Below are 18,134 nucleotides of genomic sequence, written 5' to 3' on the forward strand. Positions count from 1 at the left end.
TTCCGATAAGTTTATTAGGCCCACCTTTATTTCATCGTCCTATTTATTTTTGTCTGTAAATATTTGTACAGTTTTTGCCAGCTTATCTTCACATTTGCTAATAAAAGCTCACTCTAGGCAAGAAAAGTCTAGTTTTGCTGTTGCCTCCTCACTGTTAAAATCCTACTGCATGGTCAAACAGACAAAAACAGTCAGGCGGGGACTACCTAAAAAATGTCTGTTTGCTAAATGTTTTGCTACAGTGTTTTCTAATGAATATGACCCATCTCACCAGCATGTTAACTGAGAGAGGAGAGAGTTCGTTTTTTTGTTTGTTGTTGTTTTACTCCAAACTCATAACTGTCCACCACTGTTTTCCTCGTGACTACTCGCTGCAAAAACCTCTTGATTAGTTTCAAGTTTGAGTCATCCAGCTGTCCCTGATTGGTTATGGTATTTAGAGTAGAATCACCCTGAGGTTGTGATTGGTTGCTGGGCTGGGTTGACCTGGAGGCTGGAGCACAGCTGTAGATTTGCCCGCTTGTTGGGTGCCCGGTGAACCGCGAGACCCTGGGTCACACCCAGCGCTGTCCTCCAGCCGCCAGGCACCCATCCAAAGGACGCCACCTCAGCAGGGGCACAACACGAGAGGAAACGGGCACAACACGAGAGGAAACGGGCACATAGATCAATTATGAGCCAAAATCGCAGCATTTATCATTAGGGCCGGGATCAAATAAAATCGTAATTGTCACTTGCGCCGAAAACAACAGATGTAGACCTTACCATGAAATGGTTGCTTACAAGTCCTTTAACCAACAATTCATTTAAGAAAATATTGACTAAAACTAAAATAACAATAATGAGGCTATATACAGGGTTACCGGTACCGAGTCAATGTGCAGGAGTACAGGTTAGTCGAGGATGATACCAGTATCATGATATTCGTTAGTATCGTGGCAAGGAAACTAAACAAGAAGCAGATTTAACTTCTTTAGGAAAACAGCCCTAATGTTGGGAACAAACATTATGTTGTCATCCAGAGTCACATTTATTTATTTTTCAAGCTATAGCACACTATTTTACATATAGCAGGTTTTTAAAGGACCAAAGATTGTGGCCTGCTTCGTGTTTTCATTTTTGCCAAGGAAAAAATATTGTGAAACACTGGTATTGTCCCGTTCCTATTTATCATACATGCACGCGCACATCACACACACACACACGCACGCACTCGGGTGTGCGAACAATCAGAAGCCCTATTTTGATTTGTAATCTCTGTCCGTCAATTAGTTAGGCATAGATTAAACGTCTGTCTGCTCTGAAGAATTAGTGGTGGAGCCTCGTTCACATCTGTGGTCTCTGCCTCTCAGATGGGCCTCACTGACAGAGATAGCTAGATGGCACATACAGCTTTCACCCCAAAACCCATTTTTGGGACTGCAGGCGATTGCCACTCCCACCTAATTGTGATTTGGTTAAATGATTTTGTCCTTGGGAAGGGCACCATATCTCCTATTTTTTCATCTCCTCTCTCTACCTCGTTCCTCTTCCCTCCCTCTTCTTTTTTTCTCCCGTTTCGCCCTCGCTCTTTCTCATTCTCCAACAGTCATCTGCTTATTTTTCTCTGCAATTGCTTTGACCTGCATGCAAGACACAATAAGCCCAATCATTTGATAACCTTCACAACACCTCAGCATGCACGGGCTTGATAGAACCACCATTATAATAAGACAGCTTCTAAATGGGTTGTACAAGTACCAGAGTGGGCTTTCGTGAAAAAATGTAGGGAAAAGGCTGAATGTGATGCTGATAATGTAAACAGGGGTGAAATTGTTATGTTGTTTCACTCCGGTGGACATTTAACTCTACCGATAAAGAGCACCACTCCAGTTTCCAAGCTGCTTTCGCCGTTCTGTTTCCGCCGTTCAATTCTGTCCCCTTTTCAGCTTTAGGATGATTAGCTCAGTGTTTCACCCTATATGTTGCTGTTGATAACATACCAATGAAATAGGCAGAAAGTATGTGGAATAAAATGGGGTGCAAGACTAATTTGTAAAAGAGGAAAATGTCAATCAAATACACTCGTAACAGAGACTAACATCCATGATGTCACAGAGTAACACACTTCCAGATTTAGCCTGATTGGCAGATAGAACTGTTTTATCTCTAAACCGATTGGGCCATTCGTTCCAGTTTCAGTTGCTGCATCTGTTTGTATTTCTCCTTCTGATTCTCTTGATGATATATTGGTTTTGGAGAGATGAACCTGGTATATAAATTCATCTGGGATGAATAGAGAGAGAGCTGTAGAGAACGATGGATAGATAAGAAGAAGACCTGGTTATGGAGTGTGTGCCTGTGTGTTACAGATGGGGGAGGGGCTGTTTATTGGTCATTGAGAAGAAAATAAAGTTATGATCCTTCTGCAACCAAGGGCTATGCCTCACGCCCCTTTTCTAATTAACTCAATTATTGATTAATACTTTCCCAAAGCATTTGTAGCTGAACTTTTACATAATTTCTATCCACAATCCAGCCGCACTGCCGTGACAGAGTAACACTTATGAAAATCGATGTTTGATGGGGCGGCCAATGTTCTATGCATGAATGAACAACATTCATAGCACTTTGCTGTTCAACAGTCTGGGTTGGCAAGTGAAATAACATACCAATACATCTACGATTGCTTTGGAAAACCCACCCCTGAGTAAACAATGGGAAAGCAATCGATGAGATTATTCTGCATTTAAAATAGCACCTCATTCCCTATATAGTGCACTTCTTTGACCAGGGCAAATAGGGACTCTGGTCAAAAGTAATGCACTATATAGGGAATAGGGTGTAATTTGGGACCCATTCAGTGAAATTCTGTATGTAGGGACTGTCGCTCGCTCCCTGGGGACTGACTGACTGAGTGGGTGCCAATTAGCCCTGTTGTGTCCTGCTTAGTCTTACGTTGCCATACCTCCAAAATCACCTCCTGCTAGAGGCTTGTAAATGGCCAGTGAGGGCTAACACAGCATGTTTGCGTCCTCTGTCAGTTTTTATCTGAGTAAAGCCAATGTTCTGAAGCTTTTTCCCTCTCATTGCAGATGTGCTTTGTGAATCTGGACCAGCAGAAGGTGGATCGTCACAACGACAGCTGCATCAAGGTGTGCTGGCTTCTCTCTTCATCTCTCTTCCCTCTCCCCTACCCATGCTCTCCTCTCTTCCCTCTCCCCTACCCATGCTCTCCTCTCTTCCCTCTCCCCTACCCATGCTCTCCTCTCATATCCTCTCTTCCCCTACCCATTTATTTATTGATTTAACTAAGCAAGTCAGTTAAGAACAAATTCTCATTTACAATAATGGCCTACCGGGGGAACAGTGGGTTAACTGCCTTGTTCAGTGGCAGAACGACAGATTCTTACCTTGTCAGCTCAGGGATTCAATCCAGCAACCTTTCGGTTACTGGCCAAACGCTCTAACCACTAGGCTACCTGCCACCCCATGCTCTCCTCTCATATCCTCTCTTCCCTCTCCTTCCCCCTACCCATGCTCTCCTCTCATATCCTCTCTTCCCTTTTCTCCCCCCTACCCATGCTCTCCTCTCATATCCTCTCTTCCCTCTCCTCCCCCTACCCATGCTCTCCTCTCATATCCTCTCTTCCCCTTTCTCCCCCCTACCCATGCTCTCCTCTCATATCCTCTCTTCCCTCTCCTCTCCCCTACCCATGCTCTCCTCTCATACCCTCTCCTCTCCCCTACCCATGCTCTCCTCTCATACCCTCTCCTCCCCCCAACCATGCTCTCCTCTCATACCCTCTCCTCACCCCTACCCATGCTCTCCTCTTATACCCTCTCCTCCCCCCTACCCATGCTCTCCTCTCATACCCTCTCCTCCCCCCTACCCATGCTCTCCTCTCATATCCTCTCTTCCCTCTCCTTCCCCCTACCCATGCTCTCCTCCCTCCTCCCCTTTCCTCCCCCCTACCCATTAACTCCTCTACTCCCTCTCTCATCCTCTCGTCTCTTTCTTCTCCTCCTGTTCCCCCAGTCTTTCTTAACCATCGTAAACACTGGCTCTGTTGCCATGGATTCAGGATAATTAGCCTGGGTGAGGGGGGTTGATTTGTTTAGGTAATTATCAGGTTTTTGCTGCTGATGACTGCCTGTGTGACTATCACAGTGACTGTGGGTGACGTCTCTCTTTCCCCTAGAAACTGGCCTCAATCTCTCCAGACCTGCCCAAACTGGTTGGCTCTCTGAGCGTGCGACAGCCCAAGGTGAACGAGATCCTGCTGCTCGGTGGTTTGGAGACTCCGGACCCCTCTCACCTTCACCAGTACCCCACCCACACACAGGTGAGAACACACACACACAAACACTTCTTCCTTCTCATGTTATGGTTTGTTGAGATCCCTCCATCCCAATCCATCCACTCATTGACTGACTCGTCAGCTCTGAGTATTACACGAGGAGACAAGGTAGAACTTATCAATGATTGAATTCTTTCCTTCGTGTGTGTGTGTGTGTGTGTGTGTGTGTGTGTGTGTGTGTGTGTATGTGTGTGTGTATTGCCTCCAGGGCCAGAGGTGTACAGATGTGTGCCTGGTCCAGTGTGCTGGGGGCCGGCGGCCCACCTGCATCATCTATGAGATCAACAAGTTCCTGATCGGGCTACAGTGGGGTCAGGAGAGGCAGGGGTCCCAGGGGCGGATGATGGCAGGGCAGAGGCTGGATGACGACACCAACCGCTCCTTCTCATCCATAGAGGAGGACTTCCTCACTGCCTCAGAACACCTGGGGGATGACAGCGAGGATGACGGCTTACGAAATGGTGATTTTCTCTCATCCTTTTGAATACCCATGTACTGTATTTGAGTTGTATATATTTTACTGACATATGTGGTGAATATGAAAGTAGAGTAATGTAGTCCTATGTGGCTAAGTTTGTATAGCATGAGGATAGCAACGGCAGGTTTGTGGGTTTGATCCTTGCTTGGGGCACCAATATGAAAATGTCGATCTCAGTCACTGTTCTAGGTCACTTTCGACAAAAGTGGATGCTAAATGGGATAAATCATTTATTATTTACAAATCTACTAACGTGAAGCACTCATTTTGGGAGGAAAAATCTGACATTTTTGTAAGGTAATACATTATTCAGTAGCCTCCTCTCAAAACAGGTCAGTGTATAGGTGCTGAGAACCTCAATAAGAATCTAAGTTGTTATTGATGTAGTGTTTATTGTAGAGTCTTCAGTATGGAAATCACCAATAGTCTACATGTTCCTTGAAAGCTATTCTTACCACTGAAGATGTCCCTCGTCTCGTTTCAAAAGGGAACGACAGGCGCCCATCCGATTGTGCTGTTGTTCTCTTGTTCTCTCGTGCCTGTCACTCTTCATCTGTTAAAACACTTCTCTGTGGCTGGCTTCGTAGCTCCTTAGTGCGTGTATGATTGAGATTCATATACAGTATATGGCCCTGAGCTTGGCTGTGCTTTTCTGCAGTCTCCCCTTATCTATAATTCATCTCCTGTATGCAGAGATGGACAGTATTTATGTTACATGTATTTGAAATACGTATTTTAATTACTTCTGTGTATTTTGTCATTTTAATTACATTGGGATGAACTACACTCCAATGTATCTAAATACTGTAATTTATAGTGGTTCACATTTTGTGGCCCCCCTTTCATTGCATTGGTATCAGAAGTCTGATGGCACTATGGTGTGATAAATGCATCTGCTAAATGAACTAAATGTATATGTAAAAATGAACAATTGCAAAGCATAATGAGTATTATTCATGAGCTCCACCCAAAACAATACCCAGAGTGCTTTCTTTGCAGTTCATTTTGGTATGTTCATTTTCACATACTGTATACATTACATTTTTTGGTCATTTAGCAGACACGCTTATCCAGAGTGACTTGCTCAACTAAGGTAGTTAAACAACATATTATAGTCATTGCAAGTAAAAAAGAATTTGTAACTGATACTGAGAATTTTGTTTCTGTTCGGGCCGGCACATGCAAATGTATTTTGGTATTTTAAAATAGAAAATACATGTATTTTATATGTTTTGTAGTTTATTTGGATACACTGAGGTTTATAGTATTTTGTATCTGTATTGTTCTCAGCCCTGCCTGTATGAAATTAGAACCAACACTGTGTGAAGGTTAGCCTCTCCTTTGAGTCAATGTACCAGTAATATTTATAATCAAATAGGTTGCTCTTTTTTACTTTGCATGGGGGTAAGTTAGCCTTTACCCAGATCTGTTTGTGTTGTATTATAGCCTGTGTACCCAACTCTTATGGTCATTGGTAAGACAGCACAAACTTAACTGGGACCAGCTAGGGTTTGGTTGGTAGCTATAGTCAGGTTTGAGTGGGTAAATGCTGCTCAGTGAAAGTGTTATTGCTAGCTTGGTTAAACCAGAGCTGGGTTGTCATTGCTGTTGTTGTGGCACATTGGGAGTTTGATGGAACTATTCTCTAACAGGTCTGGACATGCCTCTCTCTCTCTCTCTCTCCCCAATGAGCCAGAGTGCAGTGATGTGGCAGTGGGCTTGGCAGACGCAGCACACAGCGACAGACCTGTGTGTCAGAGGGGACGCCTGGGCCAGAACCAGTGGCAGGACAGCGAGGACTCTGAGGAGACCATTTGCGCCCCCCCAGCCACCAAGAAACAAGGAGGAAGGGCACCGGCGAGAGCTAGCGGTCACCACAATAAGGAGTCGGCCGGCCACTACGCCACCAACCTGGCTGAATCGGTACTGCAGGACGCCTTCATCCACCTGTCTCAGGACGAACCGTCCTTCGCCACCGAGGCTGCTGTAAGCATGTCCCCTGGCAGCCACCGCCCCCCCGCCGGCCTTACCAGGACAGGAGCGGAGGAGCCCTCTCGTGCACGCGTCTGCTCTTTCGAGCTGCCTAAGATCGTCATAGTGCAGAGCCCGGATAATTGCGAGGGCCTGCCGGAGTGGCTGGGTACTCAGGCCTCTCACGTGGCTGTGGAGTATGGTGTTGGTGGTGCTGCCAGACAGGTAACGGCGGAACACGGACCAGAGGCCCATAGCTTCCACCCTACTACCACTACCATTGGACGCCACCCCAACAAACCCCTGCAGCGGGCCCTGACATGTGCTGCCAGCGTCATCGGCACCATCTCCAGCCCACAGGTAGCAGAGCAGCTAGCGATGGAGCCAACAGAGGAGGACATGGAGAGAGAGGGACAGAGAGACCCTGAGGGCACTGACTACTCCTTCTCCTCAGCCATGTGCGGTATGGCCCAGGTGGCAGGGGCAGTGGCCGTGGTGGAGCTAGCTGAAGAGGCCGAGGAGGGGGGCTGCGAGTCAGAAGACGACTCCACCACCGAGGTCTACTCAGCCGCCTCCGTGGGACTCCTATCTGCAGCGCAGGCCTCCACGGCCATCACTCTTCACTGCAGCGTTGCCGAGGGAACCAGCATCGAGGCCTTCCGCACCAGCATCGCTGAAGTTCTTCACAAGGAGGCAGCAGGGGTGCTGGCTCAGCCCCAGGACTACAAGAGTGTGGCCCACCTACTGGAGTCCACCCACAACAGGATCGTGGATGGCATCACGTCTCCCAAAAAGTCCTATCTGGACAAGATGGATGAGACTGAGGTGGACGATTTCATCAGCGAGGTGGCCAATGGCCTCTTCAAGCACGCATTTGAGAAAGCGAAAAAGAAAAGAGAACTAGAAGGCCCGGGCAAAGACGTCCCTGATATCCAGGGCTTTCTGCAGGAGAGCGTGAGCAATGTGCTCTTCGACGTCCTTTGTCTCACTTCAAAGCGGATCGGTGACATTTCCAAATGTGATATAGGGTCGTTTGACAGACAAGAGGGTGATGTCGGCTCCAGGGACTACGAGGTGGCCGCCACCACCAAGGAACCATTAAGTCAATTACAGTGCTTCGTCGGCTCCAGCCAGCCCGATAATTGTGAAGCCCACTGGGCAGAGAAGACGCCCATCTACTCCGCGATAAGGGAGGACAAATATGGACTCGAGGAGAGGGAGAGTGAACCTTATGGGTCTCACAGCTCGCCACATTTCAGAGAGCAGCAGCAGCTCAGACAAGCTCCGACTATAGTCTCGTCCTCTACTAAGGACTGCTATGACCTCCAGGGCCAGCAGGCCAGAGGAAACATCAGAGAGCCTTTTACAGAGAGCTTACCCCACCAGGTCTCTTCATCCCTGGGCACAGAGAAAAGATGGAGAGCCAGTACGGACAGCAGACAGTCTTCTCTGACCCCTCAGTCCTCTTTTAGTTCCTCCACCTGCCTAAAGATGGACTCAGAGTCCAGAACTACCCCCGTCAACTACTTCGCTGATGACCTGGCCACCACCGTGGTCTCCATGGCCACTGAGCTGGCCGCCATCTGCCTGGATAATTCCAGCGGGAAGCAGCCGTGGTTCTGTGCCCTGAAGGGCGCAGCCGGCTACTACCCCGAGGGGGGCTACCTGCTGCCCTCCTGTTGCACGGCCCTCCGCAGAAAGGAGGGCCAGAACGGCGGTGTGGTATCCAAAAAGCACCGGCCGCCACGCCTCAGTGAGATCAAGAGGAAGACGGAAGAGCAGCCTGAGTTGATGGAGTGCCTGGTCAACCGCGTGGTGGATGAGACCGTCAACCTAGACGACATGCCCCAGACTCTTGACCCATTCGCACTCTTTGCCTCCGAGGTCACCGCCCGCATCATGAACTGCCCCGAGCTCAACGTAGTTGACACCTCCAAGCCCGGCCAGCAGACCCGCAGTCGGCTGCAGTGCGAGCGGTGGAGCCGGGGCAAGGCCGCCAGCTACGAAAGCATCCCAGAGGAGGACGCAGGCCCCCCGGGTACCCCCAATACCCTGGGCCCTGGTAGCCGGCTGGGCCAGAACCTGAGCAGGGGAGGCTCCATCTCCAAGCAGTCTAGCTGCGAGAGCATTACGGACGAGTTCTCCCGCTTCATGGTGAACCAGATGGAGATGGAGGGCCGGGGTTTTGACCTGCTCCTGGACTACTACGCCGGGCAGAACGCCAGCAGCATCCTGGCGGCAGCCGTGCAGCAGGCAGCCACCAAGAAGAACGGCCACCTCAATGTGAGGGCCACCTCCTGTCTGTCCAAGCAGTCCAGTACGGAGAGCATCACGGAGGAGTTCTACAGGTTCATGCTCAAAGACATGGACATGGAGAGCAAAGACTACAGTATGGGAAGAACTAAAGAGTGGAGCAACAGCCTATTGCCTCCATCTCCCAGAACCCTCTTCTGTATCCGTCAGTCCTCCGTGCCGGACAGACGTTTCTCAGACTCCAGGCTGACCGTCAACTCGCCCATCAAGGCCAACTCCTTTGATGGCTTCGTCCGCAATGTGCACGGGGACACGCTCAACATCTACCCCACCAACTCGGTGCAGGTGTCTGCCACGGGCCTCTGCAAGTCTGACTCATGTCTGTACCAAAGGGGCCAGACTGACCAGATCACCGACATGCTGATCCATGAGACCTGGTCCAGCTCCATTGAGTCCCTGATGCGGAAGAACAAGATCATTGCGGACCCGGAGGATAGCATTGACCTGGTGGATGCAGAGTCCCAGACCCACATGCTGCAGTATGCCAACCGCCTGGCCGCAGACATCGTGGAAACCGGGAAGTCTGTCCTGCAGGAAGGGGATGGCGCCGGAGGAGGGGGCGTGGTGGGGCGACAACAACACATGCCCGTGGGGGAGAGGAGGAGAGGCTTCAAACAGTCCCGCCCTGGCTGCACCCGGAGCAGAGCCAGCCAGGAGCAACCAGGAGGGGGCGGAGACAGCACATGTACAGCAGCGGGTCCCCCCATCAGAGGCCCCAGGGAGGTCCCTGTACCGGTGATCCACATCGAGACAGATCAGAGGGACGATCCGGAGTCTGGGAACCCGGTGGAAAGGGCCTGGCATCACCCCTGGGACCCAGCGCCCCCTGAGGGGACAACCCAGTGGCGCCCTGAGAGGGCCTCTGTGAGCCGCAGCAGGTAAGCTCTCTCTCAGTGAGCGATTCCCCTGTGAGTCAATCGCACCCTCAAACAGAGAGAGATGGTAGTATCTTTCCAAAACACCAAAACACCTTGAATTGTGACCTAATTTGTTTATAAATCAAAAATCATCCATGAGTTGTTAAACTCTTTATAGTGTTGGGTATCAGAGACCCAGCCACATAATGGCTTCTACTGCATCCACAGAGAGAACGTAGTCTACTGTGAAAGTCTCTGGGGTTATACACACCCACAGCCAGGTTATGAGTCATGTTTCTGTGTTGGAGGCTACAGCTTTTATCTAAAGCTAACCTTGATCTTCAAGGTGGCATAGACATGCCTCTAGTCACGACATACTGCAGACACTCATAAACACTCATACAAACCCAAACACACACACATATATATACACTCCCCCATATGCTCCCGAGGGGCGCAGCAGTCTAAGGCACTGCATCTCAGTGCTAGAGGCATCACTACAGACACCCTGGTTCGAATTCATGCTGTATCACAACCGGCCGTGATTGGGAGTCCCAAAGGGCGGTGCAAAATTGGCCCAGCGTCATCCAGGTTTGGCCAGTGTAGGCCGTCATTGTAAATAAGAATTTGTTCTTAACTGACTTGCCTAGTTAAATAAAGGTTAAATAAATAAATATGTATTTGGACAGTAAAGCAACATTTTTTATTTTGCTCTATACTCCAGCATTTTAGATATTTCATATTAGGCGAGAGTACAGAATGTCAGCTTTTAGTTGAGGGTATTTTCATTCGTAATCTGTTTTACAGTTTAGTAATGAAAGCACTTTATATATCTAGTCCCCCATTTGAAGAATTCACAAGTATTTGTACACATTCACTTGTATTAAAGTAATCCACATGTTGGTATTTGGTCCCGTATTCCTTGCAGGCAATGACTACATGAAGCTTGTGACTACAAACTTGTTGGATGCATTTGCGGTTTGTTTTGGTTGTGTTCTGGATTTGGACAATTCCAAGCTAACAGAATGATGCTCAGATTTTTTTCTTTAAAATGTATTTCAAACAAAAAGCAATGGTTTGTGCTGTTATTCTGTTCTTCAAGTAAATATTTTATTTTAAACATTTTCTCTGGAAATTGTTAAGTCAACCTTGTGTTGTATGGTTTGTTTAACTTTGCAATAATAGTTTTTTTGTTTTTCTGTTACCATGGAATTGCCCGTTATGTTTTGCCCAATAGGAACTGAATGGTGAATAATATTTTGTGCCATTTTGGAGTCACTTTTATTGTAAGTAAGAATAGAAGATGTTTCTGAACACTTCTACATTCATGTGGATGCTACCATGATTATGGATAATCATGAATGAATCGTGAATAATGATGAATGAGAAGGTTACAGAGGCACAAAGATCATACCCCAAAAAAATTCTGACCTCCCCAGTTATTGGTAATGGTGAGAGGTTAGCATGTTTTGTTGTTGCCTCTTAACGGCATCTCCCTAATCATTATTCACGATGAAACATCTTATCTACTTAATTAGAAAGAAAAGTACTGCTGTCATCATTCAGGTACTGGCAAAACATAACCCAAAACAAACTGTAAATGCATCCAACGAGTTTGTTAAGTCACAAGATTGATTTAGTCATTGCGTGCAAGGAATATGGGACTAAACTTTTGACTAATTTATAGTGGAACTGACAGCGTTTGAATTACTTTGCAGATATGAAACCGACAATCATATCAGTAAAAAAAATATAAAATTCCCAGTTTATTCTTCAAAACCAACTTTATAAGAGTAAAAAAATATATATATATTTGACCAAAAATTCCATGACGTACAGTAAGCCATTGTTGGCAGATTATATGGATGCAGTACAATGCATGATTTTGGACTACCATTTCTTGTAAATCACAGCTTGCCTCATACATCGTTTGCTGCCTCCACCCATTTAGGACGCACTGTTTCAGTTTCAATTACTCAAAATCGGAAGGCTGTAACTAAAGCTGGAAATGTCAATATTGTAATGAAACAGGCAGGGAGCAGGTCTCGAACCCTCGACCTTGTAGCCCGAGTTCCGGCGCGCTATCGACTGTACCGCAAATGCATGCTCGTGCGGCAGAGTCGATTTCCGCGCTTATAAACCCAGGGTCGTTACACTATAATCAAACTCGCAAGGACAATGATCACTAGCCAGTTATAACTTGGCTAATAGGCTAGCACACGTGTCAAACACAAGGCCCGTGGGCCGAATAGGACACAAACTAGTATGAATTAGTCAACAGTTGAGTAATCTACTCTATGAAATTACTGCCTGATGCGCTGGCATCAGTAAATTCAACTTCACTGATTGCTTTCGTGTGTCCGGCTTACAGCGTGCAGCGGAGGGAAAGTGTAAAATGTGGCTGTCTAGCTTCGGTTAAGCTTGACAATGAATAACCAAAAAACTAAACCTGCAACAAAACACAATGCAAAGGAGAAACGTGTAGGCCTATTATAACAACATTTGAGCAGTAGCCTAGGCTGGCCACTCAACTACAATACATTTTGAGTACACCATACAGCAACGCTGCATTCAACCACACCGATGATCCACGCTGTGCAAAACAATGAAAAACATGTTTTAAGTTTAAATGTTACAACAACCTACAGCTATACATTTTTGTTATTTGGAGTTATTAAATACTTTTGATTAAGGTCACATTATATTATGCACATATACAAGCAGGGAAGCAAAAGCTGGAAAAATATGATTTCTATATACATCATCCTATGGACATAACGTTAAGTGGACATTATAAAGGGCCATATTTTTTCTAATAAAACAATGGCCAGTTTGGGTCGCAGTTGCACATCTGGCCTGCGAATTCATTGTGTTTTTCAATAAGGCCCGTGCACTGATTGAGTTTGACACCCCTGGGCTAGCGTATATATTTATTTAGCAAGCTAAATAGCTAGAGATGCAATTGGTTAGCTAGCAAGAAATGTGAATCGCTTTGCCAATATGAACTTGAACGACTGTTATCCACAGTTCGTTTTTTATTTATTTTTTCCTTTATTTAACTAGGCAAGTCAGTTAAGAACAAATTCGTATTTTCAATGACGGCCTAGCAACAGTGGGTTAACTGCCTTGTTCAGAACGCCAGATTTCTACCTTGTCAGCTCGGGGAATCGATCTGCAACCTTGCGGTTACTAGTCCAACGCTCCAAAATGACACAATACAATCTGAAACACAACCAAAAGAAACAGCAAATGTATCCAACAAATGTGTAGAGTCACAAACTTGATGTAGTCATTGTGTGCTATAAATATGGAACCAATACACACATGCAGTGCATTCATAAAGTTTTCAGACCCCTTGACCATTTCCACATTTTGTTATGTTACAGCATTATAAAAAAATATATATATTAAATTGTGTTTTTTTTCTCAACCTAGACACAATAACACATGACAAATCAAAACTGGTTTTTAGAAAATTGAGCAAATTTATAAAACATAAAAAACGGAAATATCACATTTACATAGGTATTCAGACCATTTACTCAGTACTTTGTTGAAGCACCTTTGGCAGCTATTACAGCCTCAAGTCTTTTTGGGAATGACGCTACAAGCTTGGCACACCTGTATTTGGTGAGTTTATCCCATTCTTCTCTGCAGATCCTCTCAAGCTCTGTCAGGTGTGATGGGGAGTGTTATTGCACAGCTATTTTCATGTCTCTCCAGAGATGTTTGATTGGGTTCAAGTCCGGGCTCTTGCTGGGCCACTCAAGGACATTCAGAGACTTGTCCCGAAGCCACTCCTGCGTTGTCTTGGCTGTGTGCTTAGGGCCGTTGTCCTGTTGGATGGTGAACCTTCGCCCCATTCTGAGGTCCTATGGAGCAGGTTTTCATCAAGAATCTCTTTGTACTTTGCTCTGTTCATCTTTGCCTCGATCCTTACTAGTCTCCAAGTCCCTGCCTCTGAAAAAAAATCCCCACAGCATGATGCTGCCACCACCATGCTTCACCGTAGGGATGGTGCCAGGTTTCCTCCAGAAGTGACTCTTGGCATTCAGACCAAAGAGTTCAATCTTGGTTTCATCAGAACAGAGAATCTTGTTTCTCATGGTCTGAGAGTCTTTAGGTGCCAGGGCTCCTCGACCCAGGGATGTGTGTGCATTGGGGACCTTTAACAGAATGTGACTGGCAGAACGGGTGTTGTATGAGGAGGATGAGGGTTGCATCAGGTATCTCAGATAGGAGAAGTGAGGCCTAAGAGGATTTTATAAATAAGCATCAACCAATCAACCAATGGGTCTTGCGCCAGGTATACAGAGATGGCCAGTTTACAGAGGAGTAATGAGTGCAGTGATGTGTCCTATAAGGAGAATTGGTGGCAATTCTGATGTACGAATGGTAAAGAACATTTAGCCGCTCGAGAGCACCCTTACCTGCCGATCTATAAATTACGTCTCCGTAATCTAACATGGGTAGGATGGTCATCTGAATCAGGTTAGTTTGGCAAATGAGGTGAAAGAGGATCAATTACGATAGAGGAAACCACGTAGAGATTTAACCTTAGCCTGCAACTTGAATATGTGCTGAGATAAGGACAGTGTACTGTTAGCCAAACTCCCAAGTACTTCTATGAGGTGGCTACTTCAAGCTCTAAACCCTCAGAGGTAGTATTCACACCTGTGGGGAGAGGGGCGTTCTTCTTACTAAACCACATGACCTTTGTTTTGGAGGTGTTCAGAACAAGGTTAAGGGCAGAGAAAGCTTGTTGGACACTAAGAAAGCTTTGTTGTAGAGCGTTTAACACAAAATCCGGGGAGGCGCCAGCTGAGTATAAGGCTGTATCATCTGCATATAAATGGATGAGAGAGCTTCCTACTGCCTGAGCTATGTTGTTGATGTAAATTGAGAAGAGCGTGGGGCCTAGGATCGAGCCTTGGGGTACACCCTTGGTGACAGGAAGTGGCTGAGACAACAGATGTCCTGACTTTATACACTGCCCTCTTTGAGAGAGGTAGTTAGCAAACCAGGCCGAAGACCGCTCAGAGACACCAATAATCTTTAGCCGGCCCACAACAATGGAATGGTCTACCGTTTCAAAAGCTTTGCCCAAGTCAATAAAAATGTCAGCACAACATTGCTTAGAATCAAGGGCAATGGTGACATCATTGAGGACCTTTAAGGTTGCAGTGACACATCCATAACCTGAGCAGAAACCAGATTGTATACCACAGAGAATACTATAGACATCAAGATCACTAAAGTCATTACAGAAAACACCAGACTGATACCTATCAGGATTATTTGTGAGGATAACATTGAGGAGAGTAGCCTTTTCTGGTTGTTTGGAGTCATACCTTGTGGGATTGGTAATAATCTGAGAAAGATTTAGGGAGTCCCATTGCTTTAGGACTTGGTCAGGTGGTTTAAGCATGTCCCAGTTTAGGTCACCTAGCAGGAAAAATTCAGACTTACTGTAAGGGGCCAGGAGAGAGTTTACGGCAGGTAGGGTACAGGCCGGTGCTGATGGAGGACGATAACACCCAGCAACAGTCAACAAAAACCAGCAAATCAAATTGTTTGGGGACAGCCTTGGTGGAGACAACTGAGCACTGAAGGTGATCCTTGGTAAAGATTGCCACTCCCCCACCTTTGGAAGATCAGTCTTGCCGAAAAAGGTTATAACCAGAAAGGTTAACATCAGTATTCAAAACACTCTTTCTTAACCACGTCTCAGTAATGACCAAAACATCCTGAATTGGAGCTGTGAACCCACACTTTCATTTGAGGTAATAAGCTTCTAGTGTTAATGTGCAGAAAACCCAGGCTTTTACGAGAGCAGAAATCTGTGCAACAGATATCAGAGCACAAGTCAGAATTGGGGTTAGCAACAGTAGATGGGCCAGGGTGTACATGCACATTTCCAGATATCATCAACAGTAATTCAATCAAGGCACAGCAGAGGACAGGGATAGCTCTGCAGTGTTGATTTATGACATTTGAATGCGCATTAATGGCAACAAGATCATATTATGCAGCAATTTCATCAGGTGACATGAATACAAAGCCATCGAGAGGGGGTTAGAATAGGATGGGAGGCCAAAAGTCTGTGTAACCAATAGAGTCAGAGTCCCGAGTGTGGGAACAAACATAGTCTGTCCCACGGTTGGGTAAACAAGAAAGTTCATAGTCAACAAAGCATGCAGGAGTCATGAGGCAAATAGCAAAAAAGCAAAATGCACAAGAAAAAATATATAACGACTTGGGTCTAGCCATTGTAAGTTCAGAGTCACTCGCCCCAACAGTGCCTGTGTGCTGGAGGCGAGCAAAAGCTCGGGAGTGAGGGGGGAGTGGGGTCGGGGTACCTGCCCCAGACGGGGAGACGACCAGGGCAGACGTTGAACAGATCGCCAGGTGAGTCTTTCCCTTGGAAATGTCTTTCCCTTGGAAATGTGAGGTTCATTGACATTGACAAACAACACATTAACCCACTATGGGAATCTGGCAGCTTTCAATCATCTAATCAGGATTTAAATTCATCAGTTGCTCTGTTGCATTAAAAAACCAGCCAACACTACAGCCTTTCATTTCATTATTTATTTATGGTTAATTTGGATAGGTACAAATACAAAAAATCCTTTACACACTAAAGGACCTGGGTTATATAAAAGGGGCACAGATTTGAAAAAGGCCAATACTTGGTGGTGGTGGTGGGGGGTTGTATGTAATATGTGATGAGCAAGTTTCATCGGCCCAACACAAATATCAAATGTGTAGAGTCACAGTACATAGCACACTTTAAAAAACTGCATTCTATAATCAATAATTTTACAATCTGTATCCCAAGAAAAAAATATGGAACCAAATCAACCAATGAGGGGGAAGATCAAATCAGAGGGGTTGAGCTCCTCCCAGTCTCCCAGCCTATCACACCATACAGTGCCTTGCAAAAGTATTCATCCCCCTTGGCGTTTTTCCTATTTTGTTGCATTACAACCTGTCATTTAAATTGATTTTTATTTGGATTTAATGTAATGGACATACATAAAATAGTCAAAATTGGTGACGTGAAATGAAAAAAATAACTTGTTTAAAAAAAAAATGAAATAAAATCGACGGAAAAGTGGTGCGTGCATATGTATTCACCCCCTTTGCTATGAAGCCCCTAAATAAGATCTGGTGCAACCAATTACCTTCAGAAGTCACATAATTAGTTAAATAAAGTCCACTTGTGTGCAATCTAAGTGTCACATGATCTGTCACATGATCTCAGTATATATACACCTGTACTGAAAGGCCCCAGAGTCTGCAACACCACTAAGCAAGGGACACCACCAAGCAACAAAGAGACCAAAGATAACCCTGAAGGAGCTGCAAAGCTCCACAGTGGAGATTGGAGTATCTGTCCATAGGACCACTTTAAGCCGTACACTCCACAGAGCTGGGCTTTACGGAAGTGGCCAGAAAAAAGTAATTTCTTAAAGAAAAAATACGCAAACACGTTTGGTGTTTGCCAAAAACCATGTGCGAGACACTCCAAACATATGGAAGAAGGTACTCTGGTCAGATGAGACTAAAATGGAGCTTTTTGGCCATCAAGGAAAACGCTATGTCTGGTGCAAACCCAACACCTCTCATCCCCCTGAGGAAGCCATCCCCACAGTGAAGCACAGTGTTGGCAGCATCATGCTGTGGGGATGTTTTTCATCGGCAGGGACTGGGAAACTGGTCAGAATTGAAGGAATGATGGATGGTGTTCAATACAGGGAAATTCTTGAGGGAAACCTGTTTCAGTCTCCCACAGATTTGAGACTGGGACGGAGGTTCACCTTCCAGCAGGACAATGGCCCTAAGCATACTGCTAAAGCAACATTCGAGTGGTTTAAGGGGAAACAATTAAATGTCTTGGAATGGCCTAGTCAAAGCCCAGACCTCAATCCAATTGAGAATCTGTGGTATGACTTAAAGATTGCTATACACCAGCGGAACCCATCCAACTTGAAGGAGCTGGAACAGTTTTGCCTTGAAGAATGGACAGAAATCCCAGTGGCTAGATGTACCAAGCTTATAGAGACATACCCCAAGAGACTTGCAGCTGTAATTGCTGCAAAAGGTGTCTCTAACAAAGTATTGACTTTGGGGGGGTGAATAGTTATGCATGCTCAAGTTCTGTTTTTTTGT

At 45.9% G+C, this 18,134-nt stretch overlaps 1 protein-coding gene across 1 annotated transcript in view; it reads left to right on the forward strand.

Annotated features, from left to right (window-relative positions):
- Positions 1 to 18,134, forward strand: part of LOC120029183 (A-kinase anchor protein SPHKAP-like) — a 34,612-nt gene that overhangs the window by 10,149 nt on the left and 6,329 nt on the right. The window contains exons 4-7 of the mRNA XM_038974479.1: positions 3,075 to 3,134; positions 4,182 to 4,325; positions 4,549 to 4,801; positions 6,545 to 9,980. Of these exons, the coding sequence (XP_038830407.1) occupies positions 3,075 to 3,134; positions 4,182 to 4,325; positions 4,549 to 4,801; positions 6,545 to 9,980 (3,893 nt within the window). The remainder of the gene's footprint in view (positions 1 to 3,074; positions 3,135 to 4,181; positions 4,326 to 4,548; positions 4,802 to 6,544; positions 9,981 to 18,134) is intronic.

The sequence above is a fragment of the Salvelinus namaycush genome, chromosome 34, assembly GCF_016432855.1.
Source record: "Salvelinus namaycush isolate Seneca chromosome 34, SaNama_1.0, whole genome shotgun sequence".
NCBI classification, from domain to species: domain Eukaryota; kingdom Metazoa; phylum Chordata; class Actinopteri; order Salmoniformes; family Salmonidae; genus Salvelinus; species Salvelinus namaycush.